This window comes from Rhipicephalus microplus, chromosome 2, assembly GCF_043290135.1.
Source record: "Rhipicephalus microplus isolate Deutch F79 chromosome 2, USDA_Rmic, whole genome shotgun sequence".
Lineage (NCBI taxonomy): Eukaryota > Metazoa > Arthropoda > Arachnida > Ixodida > Ixodidae > Rhipicephalus > Rhipicephalus microplus.
Window position 1 is genome coordinate 188,100,712 of NC_134701.1, and position 19,164 is coordinate 188,119,875.

At 47.0% G+C, this 19,164-nt stretch overlaps 1 protein-coding gene across 2 annotated transcripts in view; it reads right to left on the reverse strand.

The window, feature by feature from the left end:
* Positions 1-9,471: 9,471 nt before the first annotated feature.
* LOC119170549 (uncharacterized) overlaps positions 9,472-19,164 on the reverse strand; it is a 118,588-nt gene continuing 108,895 nt past the window's right edge. For both annotated transcript variants that reach the window (XM_075887144.1, XM_075887145.1), the window contains 5 exons: positions 18,676-19,038; positions 17,463-17,660; positions 16,365-16,523; positions 16,128-16,265; positions 9,472-13,415 (listed from right to left, as the gene is read on the reverse strand). In XM_075887144.1, the coding sequence (XP_075743259.1) occupies positions 13,260-13,415; positions 16,128-16,265; positions 16,365-16,523; positions 17,463-17,660; positions 18,676-19,038 (1,014 nt within the window). In that variant the 3' untranslated portion in view covers positions 9,472-13,259. The remainder of the gene's footprint in view (positions 13,416-16,127; positions 16,266-16,364; positions 16,524-17,462; positions 17,661-18,675; positions 19,039-19,164) is intronic.

Below are 19,164 nucleotides of genomic sequence, written 5' to 3' on the forward strand. Positions count from 1 at the left end.
TGGTGGTGCGTTGTAGAAGTCCACATATATACGGAAACAACCCTATGTACTGAGCGTTTAGAACAAGTTATATTTTTAGAAATTTTCTTCGGGAAAGATGCACAGCGTTTTCACGAGTAAAGGGTCTTCTTATTCACCATCTTGAGTTGCCTCTTTGAAATGCCCATTTTCTTTTCGTTCCTGCCTTGGCTCAACCTTTTGTCTATTTCATTCTCTCAGCGGCAAAAGTTACTGTTTCGGCGTTACGCATACACGCATACACAGAGTAAATGAGCAGCAGGATGCTGTGCAGTTCGCGTCAAGAAGGTAGAAAATTCTCAAGTTTTCATTGCCCGTTGTCTGTGATTTGAGTCGTTGATGGCTCCCTGCGGCACGACGGTGACTACTGTCTCCCCAGCATTGCACAAAACAACTCGCCCTTCCATTCCCAATGATTTGTTTTCACTGCATTGCACACTGCAATGTGGTGAAAACAAAGTTGTCGTAGCGGTGTAGCTTCCCTGCAACAAACACGCACGCATCGTTCTCGTGAATAAACTAAGCAAACAGCGGTGATCGGTTTTTCTCGGACAAAGTGAACGACGCCTAGCTGCTTGAAAGGTGTCGCACCAAGTCTGGCCACACTGGGGATTCCTTACGAATGGGAACGCCTGCAGTAAAGTGACACAGTATAAAAGAGCTGTCACAATGATGCGAAATCTTAACTCAATTAGCATCGGAATATTTAGGCAACTCAACGACAACAAGTAATATGTCTATATTAGGCACCCGTGAGTCGATCACTAATCTATGAAGCATTATTGAAGCGACTAGTTGAGCGCTTTGAGTGGCAAAACCGCCATATTGCTACATAACAGTCATTAGCATTAGTTGGCACGCACACAAAAAGACACAAAGGAAACAGGGATGGAGAAGGCTCACAAATGCCACCTGGGGGCGCAAAATCTTTTTTTTTCGGGAGGACGGAATGGAAAGGTCCAACGGGTTCTTATGCACTTTGAAGACCCACAAAGCCTCAAGTCATCTTATTCTTATCAGCCAATTTTATCGATTCCTCCCCACATAGCTTTCTGTACCACGGTTACCAACAGTCCCGTATTTCGCCGGGCTGTCCCGACTTCTCGTACAACGTCCCGAGTCCCGCAACGTCCCTGTCTATAGACATTCATATAGGCCTATGTACCAGCTTCATTCCGCACCGTCCAGTTAGACATTTTTATGTGATCCAACGCATGCCGAATAACGTGCGTCACGCAGCGGAACCCAAAGCTCGCACGAAGCAACGCTATAAGGTGGCTGCGAGGGGATCTCACGACTTTAGCTGAACTTCCACGGGAAGTGCAACAACCTTCGGAAGTGCATTCTCGAGCAACAGGAAAAGAGGCGAACAGCACGTGGCCAGCTTAGGTATATACTACTTAAATACGCCGCAAAAATAAAGAAAGAATGTGTTTGTCTGGAAGATACCGCGATAAATAAACACTGATTTCACTGTCCCCCCGTGGGGATGCATTCCACCCTCCCGCTGTCCCCGACTTCCTCCGTTGAAGAAACCCAGTACTGCACCCAACGTGATTGTGCACAGTCTCCGAGATCGGGCCACCTTTCATCAAGTGGCGCCATCTGATGGCGCTATCGCGCGCGTGATGTCATAATGACGTTACAAAATTCGTAGGGTGACAGCAGACGTGTTCTTTTTTTATATCTCTAGTGTTCTTACCGACGGTCTCTTTTCGCGCTTGATAAGGCTTTAATGTCGCCTGATATAAATAAAGCTGAAGGTAGCGAGTCGCTGCCGAGCAACAAGCCGTACCGTGCCATGAAATTTATTTCTCCGAGGAGGAGTTCGACGAAATGCTTTTTTTTTCTTTTTTGTTTAACGTCCCAAAACCACCATTTGATTATGAGAGACGCCGTAGTGGAGGGCTCCGGAAATTTTGACCACCTGGGGTTCTTTAACGTCCACCCAAATCTGAGTACACGGGCCAACAACATTTCCGCCTCCATCGGAAATGCAGCCGCCGCAGCCGGGAATCAAACCAGCGACCTGCGGGTCAGCAGACGAGTACCTCAGCCACTAGACCACCGCGGCGGGGCTCGACGAAATGATGATCTGGGCTGTTCGTGTTGTGCATCACTATGAAAGAGAAAGAAGACAACCACACGTTTATAGCGCAAAGCCACGAGAAAATTCGTGCGGATTTTCTTGCGACTTTGTTCTACAAATGGGCGGTAGTCTCCTTTCCCTTTCTTAACCCTTCCGCCACCCCGCGCGTTTCCGCAAAACTAATTTGCAATACATGCATCGCTATGTCGTGCGAGTCCGCCGCGATGGTACATGTGCCACTTACGGTTGTAAGGGATGGGGGACTACCCGGTCTCTTGTGGTAGCGTGGTGTAACCGGGTGGAGGAAACGAACGCTGACAAGAGGATACGGAAACAGAACAAGGTTTATGGCACTATTTACACATATTTACAGAAAGGAAAAGTTAGTGGTTTCACAAACCACGAGCGTGGTGGTTGAACGTTACATAGTTCAGAGCGACGTCCAGCACTCTGCGACGTCGTTTTAAGCCCTGTTGGGCTCTTCCTCTCCGAGTGGAACACCAATCACACACACGCAGGTGAGGGGGGCGAGCATGCACGGTCCACGTGAACACTGCACTGAAAGGTGGCGCCAGCAGAGCTCTTCCTCGTCGTGTGTGTGCCGCTAGTCGAGAGTTCCCACGATCCTGGCAGCATACTTCAAAGGGTCCGCCGCACAGATCGCCCAATTAGCGGGGCGATCTGCGGTGGCCGCCGCGGTCTTTTCCAGGAAGATGCTGTCTTTGTTGGCCTCTCTCGAACGGTTAACGGCGTCTTGGCGACACGACGTCTCGTCCTCCGGCTAGCACGTACAATGCCTGACAAGCATAGGCAGTCGGCCGGTTGGCTTGGTGATTGGGGATTAAAAGGGAGCGCCGCTCTCCTGTCAGCTCTGGCTCTGGTCACAACAGCTTCCCCATCGCCAGATGAATCACCGAGGTCATCAGGCACGCTGCTGCTTGAAGGGACGACAAAAGGGTCCGCATTTGAAGGACGGGAACTCGCCTTTGCTTGCTGCTTGGTCTGGATAATTGCTCAAATCTTCGACAGCGTCTGTCAGACTGGGCGCCGAAGGGATTGAGAGCCGCCCCAGTGGATCGGCTTACGCACAAAGGCGTCTGCCCAGACGAATTTCCAGGCCAAACTTAACACGGTGCTAGCCTAAAGATGTCGCCGGTTCGATCCGGCACTCGGCGGCCGCATTTTCGACGAAGGTGAAAATGCTCGAAGCCCGTGCACATTTAGGAGCACGTTAAGGAACCCGAGGTGCTCGAAATTTCCGGAGCCCTCCACTACGGCGTCACTCATAGCAATGAGGTGGTTTTGAGACGTTAAACGATACATGCTATCATCACGCTGTGCATGCAAACGTGGTTAGGAAGCACGCCGTAGTGGGACACTTACTTCGCATTCATTTTAAAGCAAAAACTTTGTATGGCTGAGGAGTAAAAAGAAAGGATACAGCGTTAGGTAGCGTGAACACCAATGGTATACCGAAGGACAGGTGGGCCACTCGTGGTGGCAATGCAACACCGAGTGAGGAGTAGAAACCCTCAAACTGGGTTTGTGAATGGAATCAAATGTTGTAGCTGTGAAGGGAATAGTTGCGCAATCGATCGGATGAGCATAGTAAACAGAAAGAGCGCGATCTATGAACGTTTACTCCGTCCATTCCTGTGTTCGTTCCGATCGATCGCGCAACGATTCCCATCACAGTTATGAACCGACTCGCCCAACAAGAAGTTGATTGATTTGTGGGGTTTAACGTTCCATAACCACGATATGATTATGAGAGGCGCCGTAATGGAGGACTCCCGAAATTTCGACCACCTGGGGTTCTTTAACGTGCACAAATCTGAGCACACGGGCCTACAACATTTCCGCCTCCATCGGAAATGCAGCCGCCGCTGCCGGGATTCGATCCCGCGACCTGCGGGTCGACAGCCGAGTACCTTAACCACTAGACCACCGCGGCGGGGCGAACGAGAAGTTCGTCACAAATTAATGTTGTAGGTGGGTGCCAGGTAAGTAGAAATAATAATTAGAGCATCAAATTAATCAAATATGAGTATGATTAAATATTTCATGAAATACTGAAATTGCCGCCTCCCCCCTCCCCCCCCCCTTTTTTTTTTGTCGCTAGCCGCTTTATGTCGATTTTCGCAGTGTTATTTTGCGTGGGTTGCAAGTATCATCAATTTAGTCGATTCTCGCACGTTATTTTTAGCGGCACGAGAACCGAACTAATCACCCACTGATATATTCAAAGCACTTCCCGTGGAATACTTGTGTCACAAACGAACGCCCCAGAAAGCGCGCGCCTCCGAACTTTGACGACGGCGACGATACCGGGCGCCAGACAGTCGCATTAAGGCCAGCGTGAAAGAAGAAAACAAGCATCAGGGGATTTCTCGAGCACTCCGCCCCTCCCCCTCGAAAAGCGTCACCGCCACCAGCTGGTGCAGTCCAGAACCACCGAGAAGGAAAGCGTGAGTCACTCCCTAGTTGCGTCAAATGTCGCGAATGTAACTCGAAACGTCTCGCCTTTTCCCCGGCCTTCGCTGTGCATCGCGCCGACAAAACGATTAGAAACGTCTAGAACCTAGCGCGAAGGTATTTAAGCGAGCAGCGGAAAGGGGAGGAGGGGAAGTTTGCGCCAGCGCGCGTAGCGTCTTTCCGCCGTCGGGCGATAGCTTTTGTCCTCAGTGACAAAGCAGTTGAGATAAAGAGGATTTCCACCTGTGGGTAAAGGCTTGTGCTACAAGCAGAAGAAAAGTGTGTGTCTACCGCCAGCGAGCGAAGACGCGTTCTGCAGTCGCGGCGTGTGAGAGGCCGACGTGTTACCGGCGAAGAAGCTTGGCGATCGTAGTGCGGGCATTTGACGACGCGGGGGTTTTTTGGAGTGAGTGGGTCCTGGAAGAGAATCATTCAAGCCTTATTCCAAGAACTTTAGGCTCTATAGGTTTGACGAACTTTTCAGTCTTTAAGTGTCTTGGTTGGTTAATGCATGATACTGCATTGTAGCGCGTGTTTGTGTCCGTCGTTTTGAGTGTGGTTGTATTTGTTGCCCGTTGGTTGATTGGTGACACATTGTATTGGATTATTGCCAAGTGTGCATATGTGTGCTGTTTGATCTGCCGTATTTGGAATACATTTAAGTTTGTTATCGACACTCGGCTCTCGCTCATTCTTCGGACTATATACGGCCGGCGTCCGCTGGCGCGCCAAATAGGTCCAAATCTAAATTGTCCGTGCTTTCGTGTTGCAGTTCGGGGGGGGGGGGGCGATACTTGAGCCCTTGAAATTAGCCTGACGATTGCCTCCCTAATTAACGGAACTAGTGACAACTTCTTACATGGCTTTCCGTATATTCAGATTAAGTCTTGCACCGTATCACCGTCTTTCGAATAATCTGGAGTGTAGGCTACGATGTTCATTGCTTCCAAAAGGCAGAGTCATCAATGTCAGGGAGGGGGAGGGCGGGCTGTCATGTGTAAAAAACGACGACGATATAACAAGCGGTTTTCCCTTATCCTATGTTTATACTGCCAGCGTTCGCACGACATCAAATATGACAAAAAATTGCTGCATCCATGAAGTGAATGCTGATGATGGAGCGAAGCTCCATAGATGAAATGATTACCGATATAAAGAATGTTTCATGAAAACTACCTGTCCATCCATCCGTCAGTTCGTAGACGGCTGGATAGATGCACGAACGAACGGATGGGCAGATGCACAGACAGATCGAGCACGGTGTATTATATATATATATATATATATATATATATATATATATATATATATATATATATATATATATATATATATATATATATATATATATATGTGTGTGTGTGTGTGTGTGTGTGTGTGTGTGTGTGTGTGTGTGTGTGTGTGTGTGTGTGTGCACGCTATGAACGCTCTATGTACGAAATATGTAGCATTTGTGTTTCGGTCCGACGGGAAACTACCGCAACGGCGTCAACGCCATGAGAGCTAAGGAACTTCGCTCCTAAAGAGCCCGCAACGCATGTGCCAAGAACGACGACATGTATTAATGATATGTGGGGTTTAACGTCCCAAACACCACCATGTGATTATGAGAGACGCCGTAGGAGAGGACTCCGGAAATTTCGACCACCTGCGGGGTTCTTTTAACGTGCACCCAAATACGAGCACACGGGCTTACAGCCTTTTCGCCTCCATCGAAAATGCAGCCGCCGCAGACGGGATTCGATCCCGCGGGTCAGCAGCCGAGTGCTTTAGGCCACTGTACCACCGCGGCGGGGCAACGACTACATGCAACAACTGAGTTAAAATGTTACGTGTTCTCGCTGTAAATATCTGGACTTGTAAATCTCAAACCACCATATGATGACTATAGTGACGCCGTATATAGAGGGCGGCTCCGCAAATTTAGACCACTTGGGTGTTCTTCAACGTGTCCTGAAACGGCACAGTAACACGGGCCTCTATAGCCAATCACTTCCATCGAAGTGCGAGTGCCGCGGTTGGAATCGAACCCGCGACCTTGAGATCAGCAGCCGCGGGCACCACCGCGGCCGACTCGCTGTTAAGGCGGGCGCAACGTTATCTTCATCGCTTCTATATTACACCCAGAAAGACAAAGAAGCCGCCATTAAACCACCTTCAAAGGATAACGATAAAAAAAAGCCTTACCGTGATAACCGGCTCAGTGCGCGCCGAAGCCGTGGTCTGTAGCTCGAGCACGAGCTCACATAGACGTCGTAGACCGAGGGCGAGAAGAACTACGCCAATATAAAGAATTCTTTGAAGGAGCATACGTTTCACTCCCAAGTACGCAACAGAAGCGCCCTGTCAGTTTTAAAGGGCCCCTAAAGCACCCCCAGTTCAAAAAAGAGAGAGTGCATCCTTGATTTCTCGCCTACCCTTCCCTACAGACTCTGTTTCCTCCTCGACATTTATTTATTTTTTCATGAAAAACGTGTAGAATGTCAGCCAATCAGAGTTTCGCGCCGCTTTTCAGCTACGCGCTGTTATCTGTGCTTGCTCCGTCCAAAACGCACGAAATAACGTGAAAGAAGTTGGTCGCGCCCGAAAGCCACACGAGACAAGGCAGAGCGGCCGTGCGAAGGCATGGCAAATCAGGTTCGGAAAACTGTTCTCCCTTGTATAGTGACCAATGGAGAGCTTATTTCTACATGACGTCACGCAAACAGAGTGCTGCATGCCTTGAAACTACGCCAGATCATAATAACGCGTTCGTGCTTTGTATTTTCGCAGGTTGCTAAGGGGCCCTTTAGAGGGATTGTCTACCACTTGGAAAAATTTTCGATTGTGGCGCAAACGAGAAGATGGTTCCGGCAGCAAACAGGATCTATATAAAAAAGCGAATTATAATTTTAACTTGACGTTGAAAGTCGGCAAAAAAATGACCGCTAGCGTCACCCAACATCGATGTGGTCAATCTAATGCATGGTAGGTAGCTTGGTAGGACAAGAAATCCTCGCAGGTTAAACTTGTATGACTGTACCATGTATAACTTGTAAGATGTATAATTTGCAATTGTATTTTACGCACTGCAGACAGCTTCACGTTTCGCCAAAGATTTTTTTTTTCTTCCCTCCCACTCGTTCAAGGGGGCACCCGGTGGCGCTGCCGTCGGTGTGTTCGCCTACCTGCCTGCAAACAGCGGAGAAACACGAGTACGGCATTCGCCGCCGCTCATAATAACAACAAAAAAGTGTGTGCATGCCTTAAAGGGGCCCTGCAAGACTTTTTGAGCATGGTCAGAAAACGCTGCCGTTCGGTAGCAGAGGCTTCCGAGAACACGCGAGCCAAATCTTATAGCGCAGCACGCAACCTGGAATTCGCAATAAATTATCAAAGTCGGTTATAAATTGCTTTCTTTTTTCTCGAAAAATCATGGAATATGCCCAAAATCAAACGTAGACGACCCATCTATCAGCCACTGGCTGACTTGAACATGGCACGCTCGGGTGTTACATAATTCACCGCGAGAGGTTGTCACTTGTCCACGCGCGCGCGCGCGATCGCACTGAAAAAGCCGCGTATTCGATGAAAAAAAAGTTATCAAGGTCACGAAGCGAGTCTGGCGTTCTTGTTTGCCCTTCCCATCCCTCCCTGCTTAGCTTCCAGCGCTTTCGTCGGAACGAGAGAAGAAAGAATGCGATTGCAGCGTGTGACAAATATTTGTAACTCCACTCGTACTGGACAGATTGTTAAAATTTGGCGGCGTTGAATTTGTGAGGCTATACGCTTTTCAAGTGAATTCCATGGTTACTCAAAAAGGTGTTTCAGGGCCCCTTTAAATGACCACCAAGACATTTGTTTTATTAATAGACAAAAATTCATGAAGCTTGCGATAACCGCACGCGGTTTCAGTTTTCTACTTTCACGGACGTACAACTATCATCGCCTCCACCAAACAGTGTTGTGCGCATTCATCTTACCAATGGAAGAAGACCGAACGCAGATATAAAATTTGTTTTAAAATTTTACGTACACTTTCCAAAGAAACCAATGCAGGGTTAGACACTTCAGATGGTACGCTTTTCATTGCGACAAAATACAGTAAAGCAGTGAAGTACGGTAGTCAGTCCCTCTAAAAATGAAGGCGGGACAATTGCTATCACACGCGTATACGACTGCCGAAAGGTATGGCGATGTGGAATCTTCACGACGTCCTGCATCACGATAGTTATAGACGAGAACACGACGACACAGAGACAAGAAGGACACGAGCGCTCGTGTCCTTCGTGTCCTGCTTGTCTCTGTGTCGTCGTTTAGTTCTCGCGCTATAACTATCGTCATGCCACACCAACTAGCCCAAGCTGCCACACTTCCTGCATCACTTCGGTGCTGGGAACATACGCTCCTGCCGCCACACGTGCGTCACAACAGTTGCAGCGTCACTGAATCGAGCAATTTAAACGACGGTATTTCTCATGGTTTTCCATTCATCGCTACATTTGTTACTGCCACAGAGCAGCCTCAGGAGAAAATTGGCGAAGTCACACTTTGTACCGAAGCTGCAGATGCGACGTAAAAATTAAAAAAAAAACGTTAAGTTACAGCTTTCACTTGATAATGCCGAATATTAATACCAATTATCAATATTATTCTGTAACCGAATTTTCTCGCGCGAGTGCGCTAAGTTTCATCTTTTGTTTCTTTTTTTTTACCGACAGTTAATGTCAGCAGAGCGGTGCTTTTTTAAGGCGCTTTAAGCAAGAGTAAATCACCATTTTAGAAATAAATATACACTTGTTACAACACTGGGTAATGACTGAGTTTTCATTTTTTTTTCAACAACTTTTTTTTACGCGAGACTGAAGAAGCACACACACAAACACAAACGAGAGAGAGAGAAACCAATCTCAGCTGTCCAACTTCACAAGTCACGTGTCACTTTATTCTTACAATATACAAGTCTTAAAAAGGAAAAAAAATGTCGCTATACATCACATAACGCGCCAATTTCATTGCAGCGCGCGCAGGTATATTTTTTTCTTATTATGTATAATATATATATATATACTTCATATGTGTATATAGAATATGTATAAGTAGAACATCGTACACGTCGAGTAGCAACCACGTCGCCTTGTCTTTGAAACATGGATGGGGCAAAGATTTAAAAAAAAAATTAACGCCGTGGGCGCCAACGGCTGACTAGGGGTGGCCGCAGATATTCCGTGAACGCCGCATGTGAAGTCTATGGCGTATAAACATTTCTTTCACAGTGAAGTTGGCGCACGGGGCTTCTATGCGAGACGGCCCCCGAGCGTCTAACAAACCCAGCCCGCGGATGTATATACAAAGCCCGCCAAACTGGAATGGGAGGGAACGTTCTTTTCTCGACAAAACAACGCCACGTCGTTTGTTCGTCACGGGTATATAAAACCGGCGCGGCCTATTTAGTACAATCGCAATTCAGACTAACTCGAACACCCTCTGAATGTTCGAACACTACCTGTTATAGTTTGTGCAAAGGAAACAAGAGACCCCATTTCTTCGACGAGCGATAAAGCTGTACACCTATGAAGTCACCTAAACCAGTCACACGGACTTCGCTGCAAGTACGCTTTCGACAAGCTTTCAGTCGCAGATGGCGCTGTTAGACAGGCGAGGTACCTACGCGACAAAGTAGTATTTTTTTTTTTTTTACCAACGTTCGCGGATAACCTCGATCGAAAATTGTGGCTACGTCTCGCGTGGAAAATGGACCCAAACTACTCGGGACAAGTCGTTCTAGATATTCCCGTCGGTCGATTCATCGATTCGAAAGAGACACACGATGACCGCAGGGTGGCGTCACCGGTTCGCAACGCGTTATTGCGAAGACTGCTCGTATAACGGAGATCAGAGACGCGGTGCTGCACAGAGGTGACTTTGTTCCCTATTTGCGAGTTAAGCCTAAGTGATGAACCGACGGTTGAGCTAAAGTGCAGGCCCGCTTATGTACTGAAGTGGCTGACCGAAACTGTACGGTTCCACTTCCCACATCAGCTCGCGTGATGTGTGGTTCTTTGAACGCATTACAAAAAAAAAAAAAAAACGGGAACTTTTATCCAATGCAGCCCTTGGCGAGACGGTTTTCACGTCACACTGACATGCCCCAAAAAGTTCAGAAAGCCGCAGCGAGGGCAACAGACCCCCCCCTTTCCCCCACCCCAGTATACAGAAACGACATTTGCCGTTCACACAAAGCGAAGTCCCCGCCTTTTATCGAAAAGAATTCGGTAAAATGGCTCGTATACAAACTTCTTTCGCCCGATACACGAATTCGAGCTGGAACGCAGAGCGCCTCTATTTGAAGAAAACGCGGTTGTCGCGGAGGCCTGTCAATTAGGCTTAAAAAGACTGCGCACCTCCGCGGACACGAAAGAACACCAACGGCAATGTAAAGCTAGCTGCAACTTGGCACGTTCTCGCGAGCACCAGTACTTTCTCCACAGTATACCACGAGCGCGCCAGTCAGGCTCTGCTACGAAAACACCAGCACGTTTTACGCACAATGCCGAAAAAAAAAAGTGTTCCAACTTGATTAGTACAGAGCTTAACCGTCAGTGCAACCCGCTTACAAGTTAGTCCACCGCATAAATGCCGCGACTGGAGCACCAACAGTATGCAGTACGCAAATTAAAAACGAACGAGGACTGCGCGGCACCAGGCGGCGTTGCAGGTGCTTCCACAAAGCGACCGTTTGGAGAAGCCCACCTCCGCTAGGGGGAAGCTCGGCGCCATATTTGAGCTCGGGCGCCTTCACCGACGACACAGCACTAAGAGCATTTTAGCATGTTACGAAAATGCGGCAATACGGAACCAGCTGACGAGTGCGCATGCGCGAACATTGCCAGTACACGTACACGTTGATACGAAAAGTAACGGTGCCGTATTTCCGTGACGCACTTCCATACCTGGCTAAAAACCTGCAATGTCTAAAGACAAAAAAAGAAACACGGCCCCTGCTCTTCGGATACACAACCTGCTTTAGAAAATACATCACAGATTCGCTGAAGCACGATACAGCAGAGCATTGCCTATTCGAGCTGAAAGCCTACATAAGCGCTTTCACGTATCTGGCGCGCCACTGCTCAACGGAGACGACCTTAGTATTAAGCAGGACTACGAGCGGGATTCGGGCCGACAGATATCTTGCGGCAGTGTATGCTGAAATTCTTCCGTTTTTAGTCAAACCACAATCCCAGAACGCCAATATCGGCGTGCCTACGTCAGAGAGTACTACGCTAAATTTAATTCCCCGCGTATAACGCTTGCAGTTGTCCGAGAAAGCGCTCCCAGGTACACGGGAGAAGCGAGACGCTGGACTAAACGATCGCAAATTGCGCATCAACTTTTAACAAAATAAAATAAACTGATCAATTTTCTTGCGACTGTGTGGAATACAAGATTTCGGCGAGACTATTGGTAAAGATGTAGCAAACATTATTGTATGAAGAAATCAAAGGCAGTTCCTTCACACTGGCCATCTGCCGCACATGCTGTAGAGTAAATGAATCGGGGCAGGATTGATCAGGGGAGACAAACTAGAAGTTTCCTCCTAAATAAGTGCGATTAGAAGAGCGAGGCTAGAGTAAAATTATTTTCTCTCACTCCGACTTTCACCGCACTTTTTCAACGATCACGTCGGTTACCATTGTTACAAGTGGGAGTGCTCTACGCAGACCACAACAGCTGCAGCATATTAAAGCTGTATACATTTGACAGGTCCCTTATAATGAGCCGCTGCCGTTCCAGCAGCTGTTTTTTTTTTTAGAAAGTCCAAGCCATCACCACCCAAGTGATCTGCGCGCGTTCCAGTTACATTAAATACGAAAAAAATGGCAGATGATTTCTCCTCCACCAACGCAGTCCCGCAAGTTTCATGTCGCCGAAATTCGTAGCCACCATGGCGTATAGCCCGATGACACGACCTCCAGCTAAGCTGCCATGCACTTTTTTTTTCCAAACTCCTGTCTTAGCCTCTCGGCCCTACACTTCCTACCGAAAGCAGAACGTAGTCCACAAACCGGCGGTGCCCCTACAAAGATGGCGTTACGGCGGCGGCCCGTACATACACTGAAGGCGTTCTCAGCCAGGGAACCGCCGTTCCACGCCTACACACAAACCACGCCGGATGGGTTCCAAGGCCGAACAAGAAGACCCGGCCACACCAACTCTTGTCATAGTCAGCGCCTAGGAACAAAAACCGATCACTAAATCTTTACACAGACGGCCGTCGTGCCTTGATGTCGCCGCGGCAACTGAAACACAAACTGGAAATCCATCACCGGTGTGGGCACGGTTGAAGAAGCCCCCCATTTCCGGCTGAGTCGACGTCAATGGCTCTACGAAGCACACCACGGCCGTTAGTCCATCCGTCCACGTAAGGGCAAATCACGTGACCGACAAGACGGCGTTTCAATCCGGGGCTCTCGTTTCGTCAGCAGCGAGCTGGCTGCGACCACGCAGAAGAGGACTTCGTCTTCACCTTTCGTTCGGCGGCAAACGCCGTTTCCTGGCGCCCGAAGTAAAGTGCGGCGGTGTGGGGGACAAGACGACGCGGCCGCGGAACTCGACGCTCGAGTCGACATCGATGACGTGTGACTGCAGCGTCCGGTTTGAGGTTCTGTTCTCCAGCTCAGAACCTCGTCGACAATTGTCATGTCCGGTGGGAGTTCGTCTGCGGTAGCCGCTGGCACGACGACTTGTCCTGGTGGCCGCCCACCGTGCCGTTGCCGCTCTGACCGCGCAGCGCGAGCTGGTAGGCCACCTCGAACGCCTGGCCCAGCGTCAGAATGATCTCCGTGGCCAGCTCCTGCGAACGAATGCACAAGGGGGAGTTGAACGTCAACGCATGGAAAATAAACGCGTTACCTCCCGAGTATATACCGCGTAAGAAGAATCGCTGGAGCAAAAAAAAAAAAAATGTTGCTGCAGATCCACAGGTGAAGAACGCTGGTGAAAGGGCGAAGCAGTGTGCATCGGATCGTGAATCGTACGTAGCCTTCTATATTGTTCTGGTTAACCGCCTCTTATTTTGTTCTTGTTTACCTTTTTTCTATCATATGCTTTGATTTATGGGTGGTTAAATGGCAGTGTTTGCACAGTGTCTCGGCTTTTTATTTTTTTAAACCATACGCTAACTATATGTACGCTCTGTGAATAGTATTGCGCACAGATGTGCCGCACCTGCGCTTCAACGAGGGACTGCAACGAGCCTCGACAACAACTCTTTTCGTGTTAAGGTGCTTCGCCCCTGATACACACGACCAGTTTTGGAAAACAGGACCAGGACTTGTCGTGTGTGCGCATTTTCTTGTCTTTCGCACTGGTGAAGTGCGCTGATACTACAACTTCCAATATGCCATGAGGGGATGCGTTATCTCGTTCACTTCTTCAAAACTCATCAGCAAGACGAAAGGACATGACAAATTTGGAACCTGCGCATTCGTTATCTTTTTTTTTTTCTTTAAGCAACGTTGACCCCCCCCTCCCCCTCCTTTTTTTTCCTTTCCTGAATCAATGCGCTATTAAACGCTCATCCGCACGCATATATTTGCAGGCAGAGCAACAAACGAAAAAACTGTTCATTCACGCCTCTCCCGATATAGATGGAATTTCTTATCTTAGGCAGCGATCTACGACTGCAGCCTTTCCAACGACGCCAATGACCGCCATCCACAGTCGCATCGCTAGCGCGGGCTCCTTTCGTACCAAACGAGCTGGCAAACGACCGGAACATTTGCTCCCCCACACGCATGCGAGGGGGCAAAAAAAAAAAGCTGTATAAAAAAAGAGCACCTTGGTCAAAATAAAAAAAGACATCGCGGGGTCACGGGAAAAAAAATCTGACGGTGCGGCGCTCTCCCTATCAACCAGTTTCCATAGTTGCCTCAACATCCCGCAGAGAGCGCCACCGGTCCCACTCGCGACGAGAACTGGCGACTGCTTAGCGACCCGAGTTTCGATTCGAAGTCTCCGAAGCGCATGGATGGATCAGACGTCGAAGGGAGAGCTGCCGAGGCGCACAGAAAGGCCGCTGGACCGTAAATCCAACACTTCTTCCATCTTCATTTTTGTTTTTAAATGCGAAACATTGCTATCCACCCGCCCACCCACCCGTCCGATTTAGCTCTCCTGGCCGTTTCGATAATGGTATCTATACCAAAATTGGTAGGCATAACATAAGTGTATGACGCGCATTAGCGACTAGTTATAACATGAAAATCACGACGTCTATGTCATAAATATCATGATTTATGCTTCATGGTCTTGCTGCTTTTGTGGTGGTTTCGTTCACGTGACATTGCAAAAGTGGTATGGTATGACATGACTGCATGGCGAACATAAGTGACAGGCCCTAATGTGGAAATCATGACATGCATGCCATGTAAGCCACGATTACGCGCCATACGCTCATGGTACTGTCGCGGTCGTTTCTCTAGCTTCACATACGCCAACTTTGGCATTACGGGACGTGAACGAATGACGAAGGTATATGACACGTTCGAAAATGATAATCATGATATGCGTGTCATGTAAAACACGAGTACATGCTATGCTCGTAGCGCGCTCGCGGCCGTATCACTTGACGTGAATAGACGATCAAGGTAAATGACACAACATGATAATCATGACATGTGTGTCATGTACAGCATAATTTACGTCTGCCCTGTAAAGTTGTGCTAATTTTAAAGTGACATATGACCCTTCCTCATTCTTACTTCGCATGTTATGGATTCCCACAGTACGTCGGATCTGCCTTTTTTTTCTTTATTTTTTATTGTCTCATCAGGGCGCAAAATGGAGTTATGTGCAGAAAATACAGTAACTAGTTCTAAAATGAGACAATAAAGACGATATCATTGTCCTAATTAAAATATTACTGACCTGACATGAACAAGTAACTGTTAAGGGCAGAGCTTTCCCTGCACGATGAAAATTGCATAATCATAAACGACCAGTAGAGGCCCTGCCACAGCTATGCAAGAATTTCAGAATTTCAGGGGATGTTAGTGATGCATACACAACTTACCCTTGTCCCAGAATATTGACCCCTAAATTTTGTGTTATACTTCGCACACACTACAGCAGTGCCTGGAAAAGATGTGCACTTAGACTTCCTGCAGTTTGTGCAATAAAAGAAAAATGCCAACAAAAGTTGGACGCAAAAACTTCGAGAAGGTGCTTTCGCTTTTATTCCACTATGTCTGTCCCTAATCAGAAGAGATTCTGCCAGACTTTTGTCTACAGAATAACTACAGTGTGTATTATGACTACAACCTGTCAGCGTAATTTCGCATCATGTCCCTTTTTTGAAGTGAATATTATCCCAAAAAATAAACTGAGCTTTCCGAACAAGACCTCCAGTCATTGTTAGAAAAATTTTTAAGAATCGAGTTAAAAAGCGGGAATTTTGACGACGTAAAGAGGGCATACACGCAAAATATAACAATACAAATGAAACAAAACATATAACATGCATGTTAAACACATCAAACGTCGCACTTGCACGTCCGACACTCACCATTGTCTGAGCGCAGAAGACGTGACAGTAATGATGGTTTGTTTGGTGCTCTTTCGTGATGTAGGCGAAGTGAGTCAGGTCCTCAGCATCTTGGCAGGCACAGTGGATGTTTCGAATCTCGTGTTCACACACAGGGCGCTGCCAAACAGACAACAATGCACAAGTAAGTCAAGGCTCCACCATTCAAAAACCTAAATTCAGCGACACTGCTCTGCACAGGAGCTAATCCGCTCTCACCTTTGTGACAGCATCAACAAACTTGACTCCACGGTGTGACACCGACAGCAGCACACAGGGCACTTTGCCCATCTTGCGCGTCGATGTCTTGAGCTTGTGGATTGATTGCCGCGTCGATTCTGTCCCCTGCAGCTCCTTCACAAGCGTCGAGCCAAGGTACTGCAAAGTAATTGCATGCCAGCATTGATACCCAAGAACCGTACAATTTGATTGAAATTTATGATTAAGCACAGACCATCAAGAGCTTAAATAATAAGGTGAAGTACTGTGGGAAGTTTTGCATGAGTAAAGGGAAGCGAGAGATTTCAATTCGCAACACAACAACCATGTTCCTTAAGAAAACTTTCCTGTCTTGTTCATTTGGTCATACCTAGAAAGAATTAAGAATATTAATGCAGACTACTGTTAACCCCTAACATTTTAAGTTCAAGCTATTGGTTACTTGCTTCCTTGATGCACTCAAGAGGCTTAAAAGTGAAGAACTAAAGACCATTTCGTTATATAAGGCTGAAGCAAGAGAATACAAAAATAAAACATGTAGTTAATCTGTACTTTTGTAAATTCATGCTGCCTAGCAAGATTGTCCATTCAAGCAGTTCCTCCACAGCAGTGAGAAAGGGTTTAAATCTTGATTAGTGCAATCAAAAGAAATTGTAGATAGACCTGAGAATTGGACACGAAAGAAAACAGAGAGCCTAATCTAGTGATAAGTTGGGTACGCACAAGCAATTATAGTGCTAAAATTGATTACAGTAGTCATTGACCTCCTTTCTCCAATGAGAATTTGCATAAATGACAAAGCACACCATCTCATGCAGAGGCATCATTCTAAAATGTTCAGTTTTGAAAAATCTGACAAGACTCATCAACAGGCATATCAATGTTTTTAGGTGACAGCATTTGACACTGCGCCTAAGACACTGCTGGATCCAAAAGGCACCTTTGCATAAATACACTGACACATGTAGCAACTAATCATTCGAAGTTTTGCAAAATGACTGTAGGCCAAAGAGTAGTAACAAAGCAAATAAATGATTAGCAAATCTTCCCAATTCTCATCTCGAGACCCCCTTAACCTAACAAGAAAAAGTTTCTTACATGTGCAGTGTATTCACAGGAGCCATTGATGAGCAGTTCTGGGTCGTGCCTCCACTGGGCAGCTGCCGTACTGGCAGTGCTATGGGATGCAGGAGATCGACCGGGATCGCTCATCAGCTGCGTTGGTGGCCGAATTCGAAGACTACTTGGCGCCAACCTGTCATCGTCTTCAACTCCAAGCTCCCGAAGGCCCATGTTCTGCACATAGATTATCAATGCACCGATCCGCCTCATGTGGCATCAAATGCAGTACAGTAAAACAAATGCAGTAAAGCAGTACCGTGAACGGCAAGATAAAAAAATATGACACCATGCTGCAAAGATTCTGTCCTGGAAAGTGAAATATTAGCATCACATAGACACTGCAGTGCAATGACAAAATTTCGAAATGAAAATTTTAATGAAATCAATCTTGTTTAAAAGTAATAATAAACCCTTTTCAGCAAGCTAAATGAAAGAAAACTAATGTTCTACCCTTGTGCAGAGCCAAAGGCAGTGAAAAAAAAATGTGCTTAGAGGCACCAGGATTCTGCCAGTCAAGTGCAAAGATTTTAAGCAATTACATCCAGCAAAACAAGCTAGACAGCAAGTACTAAAGACCATTTTGGGAGCTTCTTCATCAACTACATGCACTTAATTAGAATAAGCTGCTAAGGCACACTAAGAAACTGTCTAAGAAAAAAAAATATGAACATAATATAGACGTACCTCGAGGTTAACAAATGATATAATAAGGTTAGACAATTGCCATGTTATTAAGCTGTTGAGTTCAGCCAGCCAATCAGTACATGTCCAAAGTATCTTCAAGAAGCTCAATAGTTTCAGAACCATGCACACATACAAAGCTAGGTTTTAGCACTGTATTGATACCGCTGTACATGAGCACTGCTTCCTATAGCTCGACTCATTTCTATCGTGGTAAAAACTTACTACCTTGAATGAACCAAAATACAACTGTAATCCGAAGTGGTTCCAGTTGTGCATTGGGCTATTACAAATGGTCATATAACATTTCCACAATGTAGAAGTGCCTTTATAAGTACTGAACATGACCACAAAAGCCACTTCAAAGATTTCAGTGGCACACTGTATTATAGTTCTGTTTTGACTCGCTAAAATTAAAAACTGTTGCGAAAACTAGACAACACTGTCTGAGTAATGCGTTTTGGTTTAGGAAACTTTCTAAATTGACTAAAAAAACTGCAACACTCACCAATTTAGAAAGACCGAGGTCCAGCTCATCGAGGTCAGCATAGCTGTTGTTGGCCCGTTCACCCAAGGACGCGAGTATTCGTTTCTGGTGTCCCAGTTTGCTAATTTCTAAAACAGTGTTCAGTTCGAGTTCCCAAATCTGCCGGCAGCGGTCAAGAGAGCCAAGCCCATTGTCCCGGAACCGTTGTGCGTAGCAGCCAAGACCAATGGAGTCTAGCCAGGCGTCCAAACCCGGATCTGATCCGGGCTCTAGTCGAGGAACTGGGGGAAGCTTCTGCGCCGCAGACTCTACCATAAGCCGCCGGTGCTCAGCATTGGACACTCCCATGTCGAGAAGGTCTTGGTCTTCGACAAGTCCACCTCCCTGAAGGCATGTAAAAGTAGTGCGCATTTATTCCCCTACATTAAAAGATCAGGAAGAGTACAAAAATCACACAAGATGTACAGTAAATCTCAGTAACAAAGGCACACCCGAATTCAGTGCTATCTC